Source organism: Sus scrofa, chromosome 2, assembly GCF_000003025.6.
Source record: "Sus scrofa isolate TJ Tabasco breed Duroc chromosome 2, Sscrofa11.1, whole genome shotgun sequence".
Taxonomy (NCBI): domain Eukaryota; kingdom Metazoa; phylum Chordata; class Mammalia; order Artiodactyla; family Suidae; genus Sus; species Sus scrofa.
The window spans coordinates 119947814-119969796 of record NC_010444.4 but is presented as its reverse complement, the minus strand read 5'-3'; the positions used below and the strand labels follow the sequence as shown (position 1 = coordinate 119969796).

General features: G+C 38.2%; 2 protein-coding genes across 7 annotated transcripts in view; one reads left to right on the top strand and one right to left on the bottom strand.

Annotated features, from left to right (window-relative positions):
- The window catches only part of AP3S1 (adaptor related protein complex 3 sigma 1 subunit), a 74410-nt gene extending 70152 nt beyond the window's left edge, over positions 1–4258 (bottom strand). For 3 of the 6 annotated variants that reach the window (XM_021084652.1, XM_021084653.1, XM_021084658.1), the window contains exon 1: positions 3743–3933. In XM_021084652.1, the coding sequence (XP_020940311.1) occupies positions 3743–3811 (69 nt within the window). In that variant the 5' untranslated portion in view covers positions 3812–3933. Of the gene's footprint in view, positions 1–3742 lie in introns of all 6 variants that reach the window. The other 3 variants (XM_021084654.1, XM_021084657.1, XM_021084656.1) reach the window with 3 other exon arrangements.
- ATG12 (autophagy related 12) lies at positions 4095–21354 on the top strand. The gene is given in 4 exon segments (NM_001190282.1): positions 4095–4462; positions 13983–14119; positions 20215–20277; positions 21203–21354. Coding segments are annotated over 4 exon segments (423 nt in total). The 5' UTR covers positions 4095–4299; the 3' UTR covers positions 21263–21354.

The following is a 21983-nucleotide window of genomic DNA, read 5'->3' as shown; positions in this document are numbered from 1 at the left end:
ACCCCCCCAAAAAATTTAAACTTCTGCAGTCACAGCTCAAGGATATAGAAGGCAAAAACAAAACTGGATGCATCCTTGAAATCTTAATGTCTGACTCTAGCAGAATGAACTAAAAACTTCAGTTTAGAAAAACTGGTATGACTTCTTATGTCCCACTCATAACAGCAAGTTGGAAGCAAAATCAAATCTAAAAACCTATTATAGCAGGGGCTGGATATCTGCACAATTAAAGGATAAAGATGAACATATAAACTGTTTTATAATGAGGGAGGATAAATGAGAAATGTAAAACTAAGGAACCTGGTTGGCAAATGGTTATACAGTTTTCAAACTCCTCCATGTTAAATCATTACTGCTGGACTGAAAACTTCGAATCCTATCAGAGTATAGAACTGGTACCAAAGCCACACCCCTAGATATCCCTTAATAAATCAAACTCAAAACTGTCAATGTTACTAGATACACACTTCTTAAAGACTTCTCTTTCTTCTTTCCTTCCCCTTTGCTTTTTTTAGGGCTCCACCTGCCGGCATATGAAAGTTCTCAGGCTAGGGGTCAAATCAGAGCTGTAGCCGCTGGCCTATGCCACAGCCACAGTTACAGCCACAAGGGAGCTAAGCCTTGTCTGCAACCAATACCACAGCTCGCGGCAATGCCGGATCCTTAACCCACTGATGAGGCCAGGGATCAAACCTGCATCCTCATGGATCTTGAGTTGGTTACCACTGAGCCAGGACGGGAACTCCGAGACTTCTTTCAACTTAAACAGAAACAGTTGCATTAATAGCTATCTCATCATTACTTTTTTCCTAAAGACATGGATTCTTAAAACTTCTAGTTAATAAAGAACTAAATTTTAAGACTTGGAAAGAATCTTAGGAAGTCATTTCTAATCCAGCTCCATCTCAAGCTACTGATAAATGCATTCAGCAAAGACTTATGGAGTTCTCTATATATGAGGTTCAATGTTGATTGTAAGGAGTAACACAAATATATCTCAAACCTGATACCTTCCTTTAAGGAATCTAAAGGATATCCCAAGGAATTATGGGCTATGAAACAGAATATTATACCATAATATAGACAAAAAATAAAATCCTAAGAACCAGGAGAAGTTTTTATGCAAGATAAAAGGCTTCAGAGGATGCTTAAGTGATGTTTGAGTTAAGCCTGGAATCTAGTCTTTTGGTAATGGAAGGGAAGGACATCCCAGGCAAGTGAGAGAAGAATAAACTCTGATGCCTTATATATACACACCTCATTTCCAACTATCCTTTCCTTACATATTCTGTTCTTGCCATGCCAGTCTTTTTGGTGTTCTTCCAATAGTACAGGTTCTTCAAACAGGCATTTCCTCCTCAGGGCCTTTGCATCTGCTGCTTCCTCTACCTGGAATGATTTTCCACCAGATACTTGGAAGCAACCTTTCCCACGTCCTTCAGGTCTCTGCTCAAGAGTCACCTTCTCAGTGAAAACTTACCTAATTATCCTATTTTAAGTTGTCACTCTTGCATTCCCTATCACCCTTTCTGGCTTAATTTTTCCCACAGCACTGATTATTATGTGGCATGGCATATATTCTGCTTATTAGCTTTGCCTATCCCCCTGCTGAAAGAACACAAGTTATCCATTTGTTCATCTCCAAATTTTAAAATACTGCCTACACATGGTAGGCCTGAAATCAATATTTGTTGGCAAACTAACTCATAGAATAAAGGAATGAAAAAAATTTCTGACCTCAAACAGGTTATGCTCTAGCAGAGGAAGCAAATATATAATCTTAAATTACTCCTGAATGACAAAAATAAACTTGGCAAAACTCAATTTATAAAAGACTAATTACAGTTCCTGGCATCCCCATTTCCACACATCTAGTGACCACTAGATTCCCCTTTTTACATCTCAGCTCTCTGCCCCCAGTAACACTCTCATTTAGCAATGGCTAAAAATGACACCAGAGCTGCCACTGCTGCAAGAATTGTCTCTTCCCATATTAACCTTCACTGCTACCTACTGAGTAAAGGTAAAATATATTTCTGTTCCAAGAGAAAGATGTGTTTCCGGATTTCCAAATTCAATACATTTCTCTGCATGTGGTTAAGTTAAATTCTATGCTAACAGGAGTAGTTATATTGATATTATGGCATAGCCATGAAACCTATTACCTTGAATGTTGCTTAATTATTAAGCAGAAATATAAAAAAACACATTTTCTTGCTTCACTACTGGAACATACCACTTCTACACTGCAAATGGATGGCAGAGGCAAAATGGCTAAAAGAAAAGATTCCTTCAGTAAAGGCTAGTACTATATTTTAAGCAAACGGGTAACAATGTAAACTCAAGGGGATTTTTTTCCACTCAAGAATCAACTAGAATTGTATCCTGGATTAAAGAATGATATGGACTTTTTAGAGCTTTATTGTTTAAATTATGTTTATTGTTTAAATTAAAACCAAACAAGAGTAGTGGAAAATATTCTTTATTGCCAGCAAAAGCAAACTACTTAAGGAAATGAGGAATGAGCTCAAGATTTCTCACTTCAACTAACACCTCCACAGACTGCATTATCGTTTTTAGGCAAAGTGACATTTTCACATTCAATTTTTAATGGCAGGAATGATTTCCATCTGGGATTTATCTGCATAAAAGTGTTAGCCTTGGCACAATTTCAATATTTAACTGAAAGTTTATTTTTGGCTCTAAGCAAAATGCCCCAACACCACACATAGGTATATCTCTACATTATTCCTACCACAGAGTCCAATTTCATGTTTTACCTCGTGGTGGATTTTGCCCTCAGATACGCACACCTGTCTATGACCCTCCCTCAACCAATGATAACTTATCGTCATCACCTTGAAACCTTCTGCATTTTTCAACAGTATGTACCCGTTTAAAAGAGTTTAATATTACTACTTCTCGTAAGTAGCAGAAAAGCTATAAATTAGGGAAAATTCCCTTACGTAGACAAATGCCAAACCAGCCGCTGAAATTCTAACTTTGAGATATAGAATCACAGTTCTAATCGGTCAAATACAATGGTCGCCAGTTATTCCAAGAGTAAATAAATTGTAGCCACCAAGGGGAACAGCCACAGGAAAACGTTAAGTCCTCACTTATCTTTTTCCTTTAAAAGGAGACACCTGAAAGCCACAGTGGGCAGTGTATCACGTATGGCAGCCTAACAGGAGAGACTATACAGAGCGTGCAGGTCTCCAACGCAGGAAGCCAAAGTTCCTGCGCGACGAGAGGATTACGGCGAAAAGCAGTAGCCCATGAGCCCACAGGAAAAGAGAAAGAAGTCCACCAGGAAAGGCTGGAACTCAGGGAGGTGGGGCTGCGAGGCAACCGGCCCCGCTCGGTCTCCCTGGGCGGCTAACACAAGCCGCGGGCAGCGGAAAGGCGAGAGCGCCGGGTGGGCTCGCGGCGCAGGTGGGCTGCGGATGCCAGACCGGCTTCGGCCCAGCACCGGGAAGTCTCCAGAGCCTCGCCCATTCAGCCAGGAAACCACCCAGCCCACAGACGGGCGGAGGAGCCGCCTGGACAGAGCCACGTCGGAGGAAGGGAGCGCGGCGGGAAGTGGGCACCTCGCTCACACCCACCCGGAGGCTGACAGCCGCGAGCGCGAGACGGCCAGGGCGCGAGCAGGGCCGCGGCGCGCCTGAGGGGGTCGCCCTGAGGGCGCAGCCGGCAGCCAACGACTCCCCCTCGCCCGGGTTGGCGGCGGCAGGGTACTCACGTAGGGCTGGTAGAACTTGGAGAGCCGCGGCTTCCCGTGGTTATTAAAGATGAGGATCGCCTTGATCATGGCTGAGCCGGGCCCACCGGGTGGGAGCTGGGGGCCAGGGCGGGGGCGGGCGCGCGAGGCTCGCCTCGGATCTCTCTGGCGATCCTTCCCCACCCGCCCCCTCCCGCACGCGCGCGCGCGCGCGCGCCTCCAGGCTGCGGGGCGGGGCTTGGGTGGGGCGGGGCCTGGGCGGGGCCAGCGCGGAGGGAAGCGGAAACAGCTTCAGGCCGGAGCGCCTAGCAAAGCGGCGCTTGCGCATTCGGCAGCTCGTGGGGCCGTTGCTCACCGAACATTTCCGGAGATTTGTTGTCTTGGGGGAAGCAGTTGCGTTATCAACGGTCAGAAGACTGCAGCAGGTTGGACATAGGGGACCAGGCTGCAATACTGACTTTCGTAGTAGGTTGGATACCCGCCTACTCCGGCGCCTTCCTAGCGACTCTCACCAGCTCAAAGCCCGCCCACGACGCGCGCGGAGCGACCACTTCCGCCCTCACCTCTCTCGGTGCAAGATGGCAGAGGAGCCGGAGTCTGCGCTGCAGCTCCCGCCCGCAACTGCTGCTGAGGGCGATGGACCTACGGAGGTCTCCCCAGAAACTGCCACTCCGGAACCCCCTTCTTCCGCTTCAGTTTCCCCCGGAACAGAAGAACCTGCCGGTGACACCAAGAAAAAAAGTAATTTTCGAGAAGTTTCACTTTGGGCAGAGAAGCTTAAGCCTTCCTTACAGTTCAAGTAGGGATGGCAGCTAATGAAAATTAGAGGAGGGCGGGTTCCAGACCAGGGCCGGCTCAAGACGAGGTTTTTGAGCAGGAGAGAGGAAGTATACTTTTCGGCTTTTAAGACGTTTGCCTTGAGTGCCTTTCAGGAAGCTATCTCTGGACGCACATGAGTGCCACAGCATTTAGTATGCTGTGCTCGCATCTTCCTTTGAATCGGGCAGACCGTGAGCTATCGGAAGGTGGGCGCTCATTGGGACCTCAGTAGTTCCAGATGCTTAATGAGGAACCTAATAATTTGAGTAATGATTTTAGGTGATAGGGATGGTCAGTGGTAAATCAATTAAAATCCACACCTTCCGATTAGGTTGCTGTGTTTTAATCAGTTAGTGTGAATTGGACCAAAAACGGGAGATTTACCCAGTATGAAGAATGCTAAGAGAGAATTAAAGGCATAGGCATCACTCTTTTAAATAAACAGAACAAAGCAAAACACCTTTTTGGAACGCTTGTAAATGAATCATTTCATTGCTTGAACTAGCTGTCTTCAGCCTTTATTTCTTGAGAATTAGTTCACCATTGTAAAATACAGAAATTCCTAAATGGGACACTCTGTAGAGTTGCTGAGAAAAGCAGGAAATCAACATCCCCTGTTGAAAGAGGTTGACCCTGGCCATGAGACAGGCTTTCTCAGACCAGAGTCTTATTAAAGTGTAGGTATCCTACGTTGTGCTTAGTGATCCCATGCCCTTTCATCCAACCTCACTTTCTGCTGCTAGGGAGGATAATTGTCTCTCCTAGCACGGTCCCCTTTTTAAATCACACTGCCTCTACATTTGGTGGAAATCTGTTCAGTTATTTCCACATGATGCACCAGTAGAGAAATAGAAACCTATGATTAGTTATGTGGCTAACTGCTAGAATCTTTCTTTAAATGAATCCCCTTAATTTTATAGATTGTGGTTACCCCTTTTTCCTATCAGTTTACTATAAGCAGGAACAGACTTTCAAAGGGTTTGTCTTAGTATCTAGCAGTCTTAGTCAACAGCTTACTATGTACTTGACCGTGAAGGCTTTTGTGTAAAACAGTGGCTAAAAGTAATGACCCACCTCCCAGATATGGCCTGGAGTTATGTATAATGTTTCCTTAAGTCTGCACAATTTATGTTTTTTAGCCATCAATTAAAAATCAAATTTTCATTTTCTAGTTCCTGGGAGCATTTAGGCTCTGTGATATAAAACTTATTTGTAGTTGTTGAATTTCTACCCTGAAATTATTGTCGTTTTTTGAGGACCTTTTCTGATGAAACCTTAAATATTTCATATGTTCTACCTTTGGTTTAATTTTCAGATTAGTGAAGGTGAGGAAGTTTGCTGGTTGTGATGGCACATTAGGATCACCAGGGGGAGCTTTTGAACATATCGGTGTCAAGGTGCTACCTCCAGAAGATTCTGATTTAATTGATGTAGACATCTGTGTTCTTGTAAATGTTCCCCCATTTGGGTCTGATGTGTAGCTACAGTTGAGATACACCAATAAGTAACCTTTAGAAGTTAAAAAATAGAGTTATAATAAATATTTTTCATTCTCTAAACATCTTAACTCTCCCCCTTTGCTTCAGTAGTACACCTCATTATTTTCAGCTTAAGTTTCTTGGAATGCCCAGTTGCAGCTGACAATTGATAGCCCCACTGAACTGAGGGAGCAGGGAGGGGAAGGTATGGAAGGCGAATTAACCAAAATCCCTTTAGTTTTCTACCAGTTATTCTCTTTTCCTTAGGTAACTGTGGGTAGAATTACTCAGTGGAAGAAGGAAGATAAACTTTAGTAGGAAGATAACTATATGTTATGTGTTGTAGGTGCTTCATTCCAGGGGTAAACTTGAATAAATTGATCTCAGTAACCTCATTGGTTCCTGATTTTTTAATACCAAAGAATGGGACAGGAAGGATGTAATAGAATAGAATTGACTTTAGAGGGCAGCAGAACACTTTTGCTTTCAGTGTTTCTTTTAATTGTGGATATCTTTTTTTTTAATTATTTAATTTACAGAATTGTGTTTCAAGTATACAACAAAGTGCTTCAGTTTTAGATAGATAGACATTCTTTTTCAGATTCTTTTTCTTTGTAGGTATTATAAGGTACTTAGTTCCCCATGTTCTTTACTGGAAGTGTATATATGTTAATCCCAAATTCCTAATTATCTTCCCCCTCCCCACTGTCTCCTTTAGTGACCGTAAGTTTGTTTTCTTTGTGGTTCTGTTGTTTTGTAAATAAGTTTAATTGTATCTTTTTTTAAAATTCCACATTGAATAATATATGTTTGTCTTTGTATTAGTTCACTTCATAGAATAATCTCCAGATCCATCCATGTTGCTAGATGTCATTATTTTATTCATTTTTATGGCTGAGTAATTGTCCAATATATATGTGTGTGTATAGTGTGTGTGTACGTGTGTGTGTGTGTGGTGTGTGTATACACACACTCCACATTTTCTTTATCCATTCATCTGTCAGTGGACATTTAGGTTGCTTCCATGCCTCAGCTATTGTAAACACTGCTGCTAGTACATTGGGGTGCAGGTATCTTCAAATTAAAGTTTTGTCCCAGAAGTGAGATTGCTGGATCATATAGTAACTCAGTTTTTAGTTTTTTAAAGAACCATGCTACTGTTGTCTATAATGGCTGCACTAATTTATATTCCCACCAACAATGTAAGAGGGTTCCTTTTTCTCTATACTTTCTACAGGATTTCCTATTTGTAGATTTTTTTTTTTTTTAATGATGGTCATTCTGATAGATTTGAGGTGATACTTCATTGTAGTTTTGACTGGCGTTTCTCTCATAATTAGTGATATTGATCATCTTTCCATGTGCCTGTTGGCCCTCTGTCAGTCTTCTTTGGAGAAATGTCTATTTAGGTCTTCTGCCTCTTTTTGATCAGATTTTTTTTTTAATTGAGCTGTTTCTATATTTTGGAAATTAACCTCTTGTAATTAGCATCATTTGCAGATATTTTCTCCCACTCCATAGATTGTCCTTTTTTTTTTTTTTTTTTTTTAAGTTTTTACAGCTGCATCAAGCAGCATATGAAAGTTCCCAGGCTAGGATTTGAATCAGAACTGTGGCTGCTGGCTTATGCCACAGCCGCTGTGGATCTGAGCCATATCTGCAACCTACACTGCAGCTTGTGGCAGCGCCAGATTCTTAACCCACTGAACAAGGCCAGAGATCAAACCCACATGCATCCTCATGGACATGATATTGATGTTTTAACCTGCTGAGCCACAATGGGAACTCCCATAGGTTTTCTTTTTGTTTTGTGTTTGATTTCCTTTGCTGTGCAAAAGCTATTAAGTTTAATTTGGTCCCACATGTTTATTTTTGCTTTTATTTCCATTATTCTAGGCAATGGGTCTGAAAAAATACTGCTGCAGTTTGTGTCAAAGAGTGTCCTGACTGTGTTTTCCTCTAGGAGTTTTTATAGTATCTGGTCTTATGTTTAGATCTTTAATCCATTTTGAGTTTATTTTTATGTATGATGTTAGAGAATGTTGTAATTTTATTCTTTAGCATGTAGCTGTCCAGTTTTCCCAGCACTGTTTATTGAAAATAATGTCTTTTCTCCAATGTATATTCTTCCCTCCTTTGTTATAGATTAATTGACCATAGATGTGTAAGTTTATTTTTGGACTCTATCCTATTCCATTGATCTATGTGTTTGTTTTTGTGCTGGTACCATACCATTTTTGATTACTGTAGCTTTGTAGTATAGTCTGAAATGAGAGAGCGTGATTCCTCCAGCTGTTCTTCTGTCCCAGGAGTGTTTTGGCTGTTGGGGGTCTTTTGTTTCCATACAAATGTAAAAAAGATTTTGATCTAGTTCTGTGAAAAATATCACTGGTGATTTTTGGGGGGGGGGGGGGCCACACCTGAGGCATATGGAAGTTCCCAGGCTAGGGGTCCAATCAGAGCTACAGCTGCCTGCCTACGCCACAACCACAGCACAGCAACACAGGATCCAAACCACATCTGCAACCTACACTACAGCTCATGGCAACACCGGATCCTTAACCCACTGAGCAAGGCCAGGAATTGAACCCACATCCTCATGGGTCCTAGTTGGGTTTGTTAACCGCTGAGCCACAAAGGGAACTCCTGTTACTGGTAATTTAATAGGGATTGCAATGAATCTGAAGATTGTCTTGGTAGTATGGTCATTTTAACATTATAGATTATTCCAATCTGAGATCATGGTGTATTTTTCCGTTTGTGTCATCTTTCAGTGTCTTACAGTTTTTGGAGTACAGGTCTTTTCCTCCTTAGGTATGTTTGTTCCTAGGCATTTTATTCTTCTTCATGCAGTGGTATGGGATTGTTTCCTAAATTACACTTTCTGATATTTTGTTGTTAGTGTGTCAGAATGCAACAGCTTTCTGTATATTTTGTATCCAGCAACTTTTCTCAATCCATTGATGAGCTCTAGGGGTGTTCTGGTAGTATCTTTAGGATTTTCTCTGTATAGCGTCATGTCATCTGCAAACAATGACAGACTTCTTTTCCAATTTAGATTCCTTTTATTACTTTTCCAATTTAGATTCCTTTTATTACTTTTTTTTCCTCTCATTGCTGTGTCTAGGACTTCCAAAACTATGTTGAGTAAAAGTAGTGAAAATGGGCATCCTTGTCTTGTTCCTGATCTTAGGAAGAATACTTTTAGCTTTTCACTGTTGAGTATGATGTTAACTGGGTTTGTCATATTTGGCCTTTATTATGTTGACTGTATTACTTTTATGCCCTCTTTTCTCTTCTTCCCTTTTCTTTTTTTTTCTTTTCGGCTGCATCTGTGGCATATAGACATGCCTAACCTAGGGGTTGAACTGGAGTTTCACCTGAGGGCTAGGCCACAAGCACAGCAACACCAGATCCAGGCCACATCTGGGACCTGTGCCACAGCTTTTGGCAATGCCAGATCCTTAACCCACTGAGCAAGATGAGGGATCAACCCCACATCCTCATGGATACCGTGTTGGGTTCTTAACCCTCTGAGCCATGATGAGAACTCCTGCCCACTTTCTGTAGAGTTTTTATCATAAGTAGATGTTGAATTTATCAAAAGCTTTTTTTTTTTTTTTGCATCTGTTGAGGTAATCAGATTTTTTTTTATTCTTCAGTTTGTTAATGTGGTGTATACATTGATTGCAGATATTGGAAAATCCTTGCATCCCTGGGATAAATCCCACTCAATTGTGGCCTGTGAGCCTTTTAATATATTGTTGGAGTTTGTTTGCTAGTATTTTATTGAGTATTTTTGCATCTATGTTCATCAATGATACTGGCCTGTAATTTTCTTTTTTTGTGATAATCTTTGGTTTTGGTATCTGGGTCAAGATACTCATAGAATGAGTTCGAAAGTGTTCCTTCCTCTGCAGTTTTTTGGAATAGTTTCATAAGGATAGTTATCTCTTCTCTGATAAAATTCACCAATGAAACCATCTAGTCCTGGACTTTTGCTTGTTGGAGTTTTTAAAATTACTAATTTCTTCAGAATGGTAATTGGTCTGTTCTTATTTTCTGTTTCTTTCTGGTTTGGATTTGGGAGAATGCGCCTAAGAATTTGTCCAGGTTGTCCAATTTATTGGCGTATAGTTGCTCTTAGGATCCTTTGTATTTCTGTTGTATCATTTGTAACTTCTCTTTTCTCATTTCTGATTTTATTGATTTTAGTCCTCTCTTTTTTTTTCTTAATGAGTCTAGCTTAGGGTTTATTGATTTTGTTAATTTTTTTCAAAGAACTAGCTTTTCGTTTCATTGATCTTTTCTATTTGTCTCTATTTCATTTATTTCTGCTCTGATCTTTTTGGTTTCTTTCCTTCTGCTAACTTTGGGTTTTGTTTGTTCTTTGTCTAGTAGCTTGAGCTGGGAGATTAGGTTATTTGAGATTGTTCTTTTTTCCATCTGCCTGATCTGTCCGTTGATGTAAGTGGGATGTTAAAGTCCCCCACTATTAATGTGTTAGTCTGTTAAGAACATATGTATGTGTACTCCAATGTTGGATGCATATATATTTGTAACTGTCATGTCATCTTCTTGGATTTATCTTCTTATCATTATATAGTGTCCTTCTTTATCTCTTGTGGCAGTCTTTATTTTAAAGTTTATTTTGTCTAAATATTGCTACTCCAACTTTCTTTTGATTTCCATTTGTATGGAATACCTTTTTCCTTCTTTTCATTTTCATTCTGAGTCTTTAGACCTGAAGTGAGTCTCTTGTGGACACCATATATACAGGTTTGTTTGTTTGTTTGTTTGTTTTGCCATTTCTAGGGATGCTCCCATGGCATATGGAGGTTCCCAGGCTAGGGGTCAAATCGGAGCTGTAGCCACCGGCCTACGCCAGAGCCACAGCAACGCGGGATCCGAGCCACGTCTGCAACCTACACCACAGCTCACAGCAACGCCAGATCCTTAACCCACTGAGCAAGGGCAGGGACTGAACCCGCAACCTCATGGTTCCTAGTCAGATTCGTTACCACTGCGCCACAACGGGAACTCCTCTACAGGTCCTATTTTTGTATCCATTCAGTCTGTGTCTTTTGGTTGGAGCATTTAGTCCGTTTACATTTAAGGTAATTATCAGTATTGCCGTTTTAACTGTTTTGGATTTGTCTTTGTAGGTCTTTCCCCCCTTTTTGTTCTCTTACGGTTTGCTGACTATCTTTAGCATGTTTGGATTCTGTGTGTATGTGTGCATATGTGTCTATTATAGATTTTTATTTGGCATTTACCATGAGATTTGTGTATAGCAGTGTATGTGCTTATATATACATGCTTGTTTTAAGTTACTGATCTCTTAATTTCAAATGCATTTTAAGTACCCTCCATTTGTACTCTCCTCCTCTCATGATTACTTTTTGATAATTGTATTTTACATTTAATTGTTTTTGTATCCCTTCATTGCTTATTGTTGATAGAAATGATTTTACTACTTTTTCTTTTAACATCTACTTGCTTTGTGCTTGGGCAATTTCTTACTTTTATTCTATGTTTAACTTTACCAGTGAACTTCACCATGTTGTAATTTTCTTCCTTTTCTGATTAGAGAAGTTCCTTTAGCTTTGTTGCAAAGCTGGTTTGGTGGTGCTAAAATCTTTCAGTTTTTGCTTATCTGTAAAGATTTTGAGTTCTCTATCAGATCTGAATAAGAGCCTTGCCAGTTGTTGTATCCTTGGTTATAGGTTTTTCTCTCTCATTACTTTAAGTGTATTGTGTCACTCCCTTCTGGTTTGCAGCTTTATGGGAGTTCCTTTGCATGTTATTTGTTGCTTTTCCCTTGTTGCTTTTAATATTCTCCCTTTATTTTTCATTTTTGTTATTTTGATTATACTGTCTTGTATTCCTCTCTGGGTTAATCTGTATGGAATTCCCTGCACTTCCTGGACTTGGGTGACTGTTTCCAAACTCAAGTTAGGGAAGTTTTCAGCTATTATTTCTTTAGATATCTTCTCAGGCCCTTTCTATCTTTCTTCTCTTTCTGGGACCCCTGTAATGTGAATGTTAAGTGTGCTTAGTGTTATTCCAGAGGTCTCTTAAACTGTCCTTGGTTCATTTCGTTCTTTTTTCTTTTTATGTTTGACAGCAGTGATTTCCACTGTTCTGTCTTCCATTTCACTGATCTGTTCTTCTGCTGAATTTAGCCTACTCTTGGTTCCTTCTAGTGTCTTTTGGTTGGTTGGTTGGGTTTTTGTTTTTTGTTTTTAACAACCAGACTTGCAGCATTTGGAAGTTCCCAGTAGGAGTAAAATCAGAGCTCCAGCTGAGGCCTAAGAGATAGCCATGGCAACACCAGGCTGGAGCAGCATCTTCGACCTACACCTTAGCTTGTGGCAACACTGAAGCCTTAACCCACTGGACAATGCCAAGGAGCACACTCACATCCTCATAGAGACAACATTGAGTTTTTAACCCCCTGAGCCACATGGGCACTCCAAGTGTGTTTTTTATTTCAATTTTTCTTTAATTCTGTTTGGTGGTTCTTTATATTTCCTAATTCTTTGTTTAAAACTTAACTTTTTTAAGCAAAGTAACTTCAGAAGATAAAACCATAATCTTTGTGTTCGCATCTTTGTATTTTGAATTATTGAAACCTTTAATTTCTTTGAAAGCTTTCTGGCCTTTGGTTCTTGTATTTTTCTCTTAATGATTTTTGTTGTTTTCCTTTATTTACTATATTTTACTGTAGAAAATGTGGCAGTTACAAAAAACACAAGTAAAATAAAATTATAACCACCTATAATGTCCCTACTGAGAAAAAGCATTTTGGTGTATATTCCGTACTTAGGTGCTCGTGATGTTTTCGATGAAATTAAGATCATATACTGTTTTATACTTAGTACCTTTTGATAACTTTTTTGTACTGTTAAGTATGCTTTTATAATGTATTCCTTTAGTGGCAGCTTATAAGTCTTAAGCTTTAATAAGTGAGTTGTGATTTGGTACTATTATAAACACTTTGGGGGGGGGGGCTCACTCACAGCAAATGGAAGTTCCCGGGCTAGGGGACCAAATTGGAGCTACCATTGCCGACCTACACCACAGCCACAGCAACTCCAGTCCAAACCCCATCTGCCTGCACCACAGCTCATAGCAATGCCAGATCCCTAACCCATTGAGCAGGGCCAGGGATCGAACCTACATTCTCATGGATTCTAGTCAGGTTTGTTACTGTGAGCCAAAATGGCAACTCTCACTATTCTAAACATCTAACACATGTTTCACTTAATCTTTATAATAAACTTATGAAGTAGGTACTGTTATTCTCAGTTTACATATGGAGAAACTGTGGCACAGAGAGATTAAGTAGCTTATCTAGATATATGTGTATATCCCTAGCAAATGCAGAGCCAGGATCTTGAACCAAAGAAGTTTGTGTGCTCTTTGTCTTTACTACAATATATAAATTCTATCATAAAGTATAATATCCTTTATTTAACCTGTTCCCTTTAAGAATCTTTGTTGGATATTTAGGTTTACCAGGTTTTATTTTGTTTTTTTTTTAAAGAAAGTAAATATTTCAATGAAAGTGAGATCCTTCTAAGTGAATCTTTTCATATCTCGTGTGTTCATCTTGGCCACACCTCCAGTATTATAAAGATGTAAACTAAATGTTGAGTGAAGGTTTAAGTTTCTGAAGTTTTTTATATTGCATTCTTTTTAGACATTTCAATGTACTTGTAGTACAGTTGACCATTGAACTATATGGGTTTGAACTTACATGTGGATTTTTTTTTTTTTTTAATAAACTCATACAAGAATACTATACAATCCATTATTGGTTGAATCTGCAGGTGCAGGGGCCTGACTGCAAATTTATAGCTGGATTTTCAACTGCATGGAGGTTGATGCCCTAACTCCTGTTTGGCTAGCGTCAACTGTTTCTGTTTGTTTTTTGTTTTTTGTTTTTTTCTCTTTTACAGTTGACATCCTACTAAAGGCTGTGGGAGACACACCTATAATGAAAACAAAGAAATGGGCTGTAGAGCGAACCCGAACCATCCAAGGACTCATTGACTTCATCAAAAAGTTTCTTAAACTCGTGGCTTCAGAACAGTTGGTACGAAATCAATGGTGATCATTTCCCTACAAAAACTAATAGTGCATTTGTCTCTCGGTATCTGAGGGGGATTGATTCTGGGACCATTCTCTGCAGATGCTCAGCTTCCTTATATACAATGGCATATTTGCGTATAATATGTACACATCCTCTCATATACTTTAAATCATGTCTTGATCACTTAGCATACCTAATACAATGTAAATTACAGATTTGCTTTTTGGAACTTTCTGAAATTTATTTTTACTCAAATATTTTCCATAACATTTGGGTGAATCTCAAGGAGGATGCAGAACCCATGGTTACAGAGAGGGAAGTGTAGTTCCTAGGCAACATTGAGTAACTATTGTATGTAGAAATACATATGAAGTCACATGTTACTTCAGTAATGTTCTTTTATTTATTAGGGGAATTTTTGTGATTTATTGAAGGATTTTATGGGAACCCTAAAATGAAACGAATTTTAGATTTGCTTTTACAGTGTGAACGGATTTTTTTTTTTAACCTGTTGTATTGGTTGTTTTCCTCAAAAAGTCACTAAATGCCCATGCAGTAAGATTTATCATCAAATATTGGTATTGAAAGTTTTAGGGTTTTCTTTATTTGTTAGTATCAATGCTGCTTCCTTTCCATTCTCCTCAAGGTAAGCAATATACCTTTGCCATGTGTTGTGAAAAAACTAAGAGTTATATAGTTAACCCTTGAACAACATGAGTTAGAACTGTGCCAGTCCACTTATACATGGATTTTTTTCAAGAGATACATACAATAGTACTATACTACATGATGCTCACTTGGTTAATCTGCCTTGATTCTTAACTGTACAGAGGGTGGGTTCCCCAACCTCATTGTTCAGGAGTCACTTGTACTTACTTCATACTACAGTACATGTTAAACATTTCGTGATAAGTTGGAAGGATTAAAATTTTAAATGCCACTTGTTTTTAACTTGGCATTGACTACAGAAGTTTAAATGTCTTAAGTGTATTTGATGTTTTATCATGTTATATTAATGTATTAAATGCCTTTATCTTCAGATCACAGTCTTGGTCAGTGTTAACACATATATTGTATGAGTGAATAGGTATTGAAGAATCAGTATTTTTTAAATAAAATTATGTATAAGCATTGGGGAGAGATATAGTTGCCTGTGAAAACAGGAATGAGAACTGGTAAAATGAATGAACTAATTATTATGGTGGGATGTGTTGGAATTTATTTTTGTCAGTGAAGAGAAAGAAGCTACTCTGATCTAAGATTTTGGCTGCAATGTAGCTTTCACAAGTGGGTCGTGTCATAGGTATAGAATTAAATGCAAGATAGATTAATCACTAGGAGATATTTGAGGCAAGGAAGGATAGCCTAGACCCAGGAATTCCTCCAAAGGAAGTTGTAAGGGGAAAGTGTTGGGGATTTTTGACTTTTGCAGGTGAGCATATTTGTTTATTATCACTCAGAGTGAGAAAATCATCTATTTTAGCAGAGTACTATATAGAATTTAATTAAATTTCAGAGATAAACCAGATTATAGTGTCATCCATTTTCATATAGTAGCTAAAACTTCAAGAGTAGAGGACCTTGCCTAGAATCCCAGTCTAAATGGAAAAGTTGGAATAAGGACATACACTTAAGAGAAATGAATAGAAGTTATCTCTACTAAGAATAGAGTGTGAAGAGTTAGTGAAGTATGAAACCAGAGGAATTCCAAGTAATAAATGCATTACTTGTAGAAATTTGTAGGTTGAAGAAACGATGAAACAATGCTGTTTTATGTTAATGTTAGAATGTTGACATTTTGTATTGCCTATATTCAGTAATCTGAAAGAACTTGATTGATGTCAATATATATTAGGTTGAGCCACGTAAAATAGCCATCAATCAATCATTTTAACCTGTAAAAACTGCAGTTTCATATAGTATAAACTTAAACTTTGTAGGGAATTTGATTATCCCTTCTCATTTAAGCAATAGGAAACATAAACAAAAGTAGAGTTTTTTTGTCACTTCTCTAGATTAAACTAGAACTCCTATCTTCTGGCTTCATAGAGTTGTACCCTACATTATTTTCACAAAATAAGTGTCAAAAGGAAAAGTCATGCTGGAGATACTGGGATGATAGCAGTTTTGTCAGAAGGCATGGATTCCTACAAAAACACAGAGCTAGATAGCCAGACCAAAAACCCATGATCACTATGCTTATAACAAAACTTAGATGACAAGAGTATCCTCATGAACCTAAGATGCAAGTTGTTGAGGATCACATGGATCTGCGGGCTATCTACAAATTTCCTGAAAGAAGCAAGGAGTAGGATCAGCATCTGACAGCAGTGAGAAAGGGAGAATCTGAAAATAGCTAAGAGGTATTCAGTGGAAAGTGCAGTGAGCCAATTTCAGAAAGTAGCTGAAATTTGAAAGGGTTTGATTCTCTCCAATAGCGGTGATTACATTATATCTGCAGTAAAGAGAACTGAAGGGACTGGAGCAGTCTATCCCCTGAGAGCTCTCTAAATAGATTTAGTAAGGCTCCCTTCCAAGACAAGATCCCACACCGAGGAGGAACTTCCACAAGTGAAGGAAACACATTTAAGCAGAGCAGAAACTTGAGAAAGGAAGAGAAGGACAAGATCAAAATGGAGGCAAACAACCTGGAAAACTCAGAGAGCGGGCCTCCATATTGTGTGACACTATGCCAAAAAAAAAAAAAAAAAAAAAAAAACAAGAGGAGGGAGCTTTGTGGAGCTAGAAAAACTGCACTTACCCACCTCGTTCTAAAAGCTGAAGTAAACTAATTTCATGTAAAAGCAAGCAGCAGAGAAGTATCAAGGTCAAATCCTGCACAATGATATAAGAAAACAACATCTGTAAAGACAATGAAAGCATGTCAGAAAAATGTGCTTGTGTGACAGCTCAATAACTAACATTATATCAAAACAAGTTTCAAAAGCAGCAAGAAAATTATAAAAGACAACAAACCAGCAGTAATAAACTCAAATGAAGTGGCAGAGCTGAGGAAAAAACATTATAAATAAAAAGTTATTTCAGAAATGGAGACTAAACTAGAAGGAATGTCAGAGCAAATAAACAGCAGATAGTGCCTGAAGAAAATTAGAGAAAGAAAAAAAGAACTTTTTTTTGAAAAAAAAAAAAAAAAAAAAAACCCAGGAATAAGGCTACCTATGGAAGCAAAAGACCTGTACTGCAAAAACTACATAACAGTGAAAGATGATACAAACAGATGGAAAGATTACCATCATCTTGGATTGGAATTATCTATATTGTTAAAATGGTCATACCACCAAGACAACATTCAGATTCATTGCAATCCCTATTAAATTACCAGTGACATTTTTCACAGAACTAGAACAAAAACTCTTTACATTTGTTTGGAAACAGAAAAGACCCCAAAAAACAAAACAGTCTTCTTTCTTGAGAAAGAAGAACAGAGCTGAAAGAATCACATCACACTCCCTGATTTCAGGCTATGTTACAAAGCTATAGTCATCAAAACACTGTGGTACCAGTGCAGAAACTAACATAACTCAGTGGAACGGGATAGAGTCCAGAAATAAACCCATACATCTGTGATCAGTTAATCTACAACAAGGAGGGAAGAATAATTAGAAAAAAAGTCTTTTCAATAATAGTGCTGGGAAAACTGGATAGCTACATGCAAAAAAATGAAATTAGGACATTCTCTAAACCATATGTAAAAATAAACTCAAAATGGATGAAAACCTAAACATAAGACCAGATCCTAGAAAACTCATAAGAGAAAACATAGGCAGAACACTCTGACGTAAATTTCAGTAATCTTTTTTTCAGAACTGTCTCCTAAAGGAAATAGAAGCAAAAATAAACAAGTGGGACCTAATCAAACATATAAACTTATGCATAGCAAAGGAAACTATCCACAAAATGAAAAAAAAAAAAAAAAAAAAAACCTACTGAATGGGAAAATATATTTGCAAATGATATGACCAGCAGGGATTAACATCCACCATATATAAATAGCTCATACAATGAAATACAAAAACTAATTTAAAAATCGGCATAAGAACTGGAAGGACATTTTTCCAAGAGGAAATGCAGATGGCCAACAGGCACATGAAAAGATGCTCAGTGTTGTTAATCATCAGGGAAATGCAGATCAAAACCAAAATGAGATAGCGCCTTAACACCTGTCAGAATGGCTATCATCAAAAAATAGGAGTTCCAGTCGTGGCTTAGTGGAAATTAATCTGACTAGTATCCATGCGGATTCACGTTCGATCCCTGGCCTTGCTCAGTGGGTTATGGATCCAGCGTTGCCATGAGCTGTGGTGTAGGTCACAGACACAGCTCAGATCTGGCGTTGCTATGGCTGTGGCATAGGCCAGCAGCTACAGCTCTGATTTGACCCCTAACCTGGGAACCTTGATATGCCTCGTGGTGCTGCCCTAAAAAGACTAAAAAACAAAAACAAACAAACAAAAAAAAACCCCACAAATAACAAATGCTGACAAGGATGTGTAGAAAAGGGAATCCCTGTACACTATTGGTAGAGATGTAAATTGGTGCAGCCACTCTGGAAAACAGTATGGAGGTTTCTCAAAAAACTAAAAATAGAACTACCATATGACCCAGCAGTTCCACTCTTGGGTATATATCCGAATAAAACAAAAACACTAATTTGAAAAGATACATGCTCCCTAATGTTCATAGCATTATTTATAACTGCCAAGATATGGAAGCATCCTAAGTGTCCCTCAGCAGATAAATAGAACACATACATATACATGCAATGGAATTCTACTCAGCCACAAAAAAAGAAGGAAATTTTGCCACTTGTAGCAACATTGATGGACTCAGGAGGCATCATGCTAAGTGAAATGAGTCAAACAGAGACAAATACTGCCTGATAGCACTTATTTTTGGAATCTAAAAAATACAACAGGCTAGTGAATGTAGCAAAAAAGCAGACTTACAGGTACAGTCTAGTGGTTACCAGTGTGTTGAGGGGGCATATAGGGATAGGTGAGTGGGAGGGTACAGACCGTTGTGTATAAAATAGGCTCAAGGGTGTATTGTACAACATGGCAAATATAAGCACTATTTTGTAATATAACTGTAAATGGAAAGTCATCTTTAAAAATTGTACAAAACTTTTTAATTTACAAAAATGTTTTAAATTTAACCTGAAGCGTTTGATTGCTTAGGCCCAGGGATGGTGGGTGGGAGGGTGGGGAGAAATGCAAAGTAAGAAGAATTTGAGAGAAAGTGACAAATATTGAATATGAACAGATACCACAGTAAACACAGATAACAGGCGTCCCTGAAGAAAACCAAAGCAAAGGAACAAATACTTGAAAGTACGATTTGAAGGAAATTTCAAATTCTAAGAAGGAAACTAATGTTTTGTTTTCTTAAAACTATCAAAAGCCACTTTGATACTCTGATGTTTTGTTTCAATATCTTTAAGAATTTTTTATGTACTCAAAATGTTTTAATAGAAACGTACTAAACTGAAACATTGAACAATGACCCTTTAAATTAAGAACCAGATTATAAGATCATTAGGTTTCAATTTTTTCTATTTCCTTTTGCTGCAAGGAACTTCACAGTGGTCATACTCAGCCTGAAGTTTAATACATTCCAAAGTTTTCAAAGTTAGTAAATGGTCAAAAAAAATCAAACCATAGATGTCATTTACTTAAGAAAAATGCATTGTCTATCTCAGTTAATTAGATTTTTTGCCTTGGGGCTGGTGTGTAGAATTTTGATAGAAGAAATTATGTCTTTATGAGTAAGTGAGAAAATTAATATTTTTAATAATGTTTATTGGATAAACCTTTAAAAGCTATTTGTAAAAGCGAACGTTTCTTAGCTACAAAATTTTGAAGCAAAAATTATCTTATTCATTCAGGGAGAAGACATGCTCATGTAAAGATCTAGTTAGTTGACTAATTTATAAGAATTAGAAGGAGTTTAGGGAAAGTTTCAATTCTGAAGACAAAGAATTTGAAATAGCTGGCTGATTGGGAACCAAAAAAAAAAAAATGCAGATTAACCTGAATACCATTAAAAATGAATCACCATGAATTTTTTCTTTCTTGTAGTTTATTTATGTGAATCAGTCCTTTGCCCCCTCTCCAGACCAGGAAGTTGGAACCCTCTATGAGGTAAAACATTACTGCTTTATATTCTTTTTTTTTTTTTTTTTTTTTTTGGTCTTTTTCTAGGGCTGCACCTGCAGCATATGGAGGTTCCCAGGCTAGGAGTCTAATGAGAGCTGTAGCTGCCGGCCTATACCACAGCCACAGCAACTCGGGATCCGAGCCTTGTCTTCGACCTATACCACAGCTCTCAGCAATGCCAGATCCTTAACCCACTGAGTGAGGCCAGGGATCAAACCCTCAACCTCATGGTCCCCAGTCAGATTCGTTAACCAGTGAGCCGCGGCAGGAACTCCTGCTTTATATTCTTAATGAAACATTCTCATCTGTGTAGAGTATGATCCTTAATTCACATCATTTTAAGAGATGATAAGCCATTCTTAATTATCAAGAGATTAATTTCTTGTTCTCTGTTATATCTCTAACACCTTGAATGTAGTTGGATCTCAACTAATTATACAGGAATTAAAGAATTAAGGAATGAATAACACAGAAGATGACCGTGAAATATGACCAGAAAGTAAGGTCTCCTTTCTTACCTGCATTTAGTCTCTACATTTTTAATGTAATCAGTAATCCAGATCTCCTTACATGAAATTGAAAAGGAGACTGTATAAGAATGACTTTATTCAGCATTCTTAAAACTCTACTACTAGAAAATAGTATGTATATTATAGTCAGATACAGAGAAGGGACAAGATTAAAATATGTGTGCCTATTCGTGTCTAAGGTGGAGACAAGTTTTATTGAACATTTATGATAACTGTTATGCGTACAGTGGCCAGCTTGCATCTGTTGAAATAAATAGCCTTATAGATAACTTACATGTCCATGTATGAGGATATTTATGATGCATGTAACTTTTTTTTCTTATTTGCATCTAAGAATAGCAAAAATTGAGTTTAATATATTGCCTTTTTTCTTTTCGTAGTGTTTTGGCAGTGATGGTAAACTGGTCCTGCATTACTGCAAATCTCAGGCTTGGGGATGAACTACAGAGGAACAGATCTCACTAACTTAAATCTACACAAAGGAAGCAGCTCTGAACAGTTTTGATCTCATGGCAAGAGACATAGATGTAATCTATTCAGCATGTATCTGCTGTGACCCATGTTTATACATTTTTAAAAATCCACAGAGTAGATGAACCTACAAAAATGTCATTTGTGTTACTACACAAATCATCATAAAAGGTTGACATTAGAGTATACTCATTACTACAGCTATTGCTTCAGAGCTGCCTCCAAGGTATTGAAAAAGGAGACTAAGATTATGTAAAGCTGCTTTTATTACCACTTCTCAAAATGACTGAAATTGTTTACTCATAAAATTAGTATTCCTGCTGATTTTTTTTTCCCTTCACTATAAAAGTCAACTTACTAAAGTTTTCTTTGGGGACTTATTCAGGGAAATTCATTTTATTTGAGGTATGGGATACCCCTTTTCACATTTACTTTTCTATCTACATTGCTGGCTTTATTGCCTTACTTAGGCCAGCAGAGGGCAACCTAGCTGGCAGAAAGAGCTAGGCAGTTTGGTTTTACATTTTTGCCAGAAGATAATAGCTGTTCCTGCTAATTTCTAACAAACACCTAGTCAAGAGGGTACATATGCTGACACAGTGGAAGACTGCTTTAAAGAAAATATGTGGTTTAGGTTTGTTTTAGTGGGAAACAGAAGGAATTTTATAAATTCTGGGCAGATGAGTCATC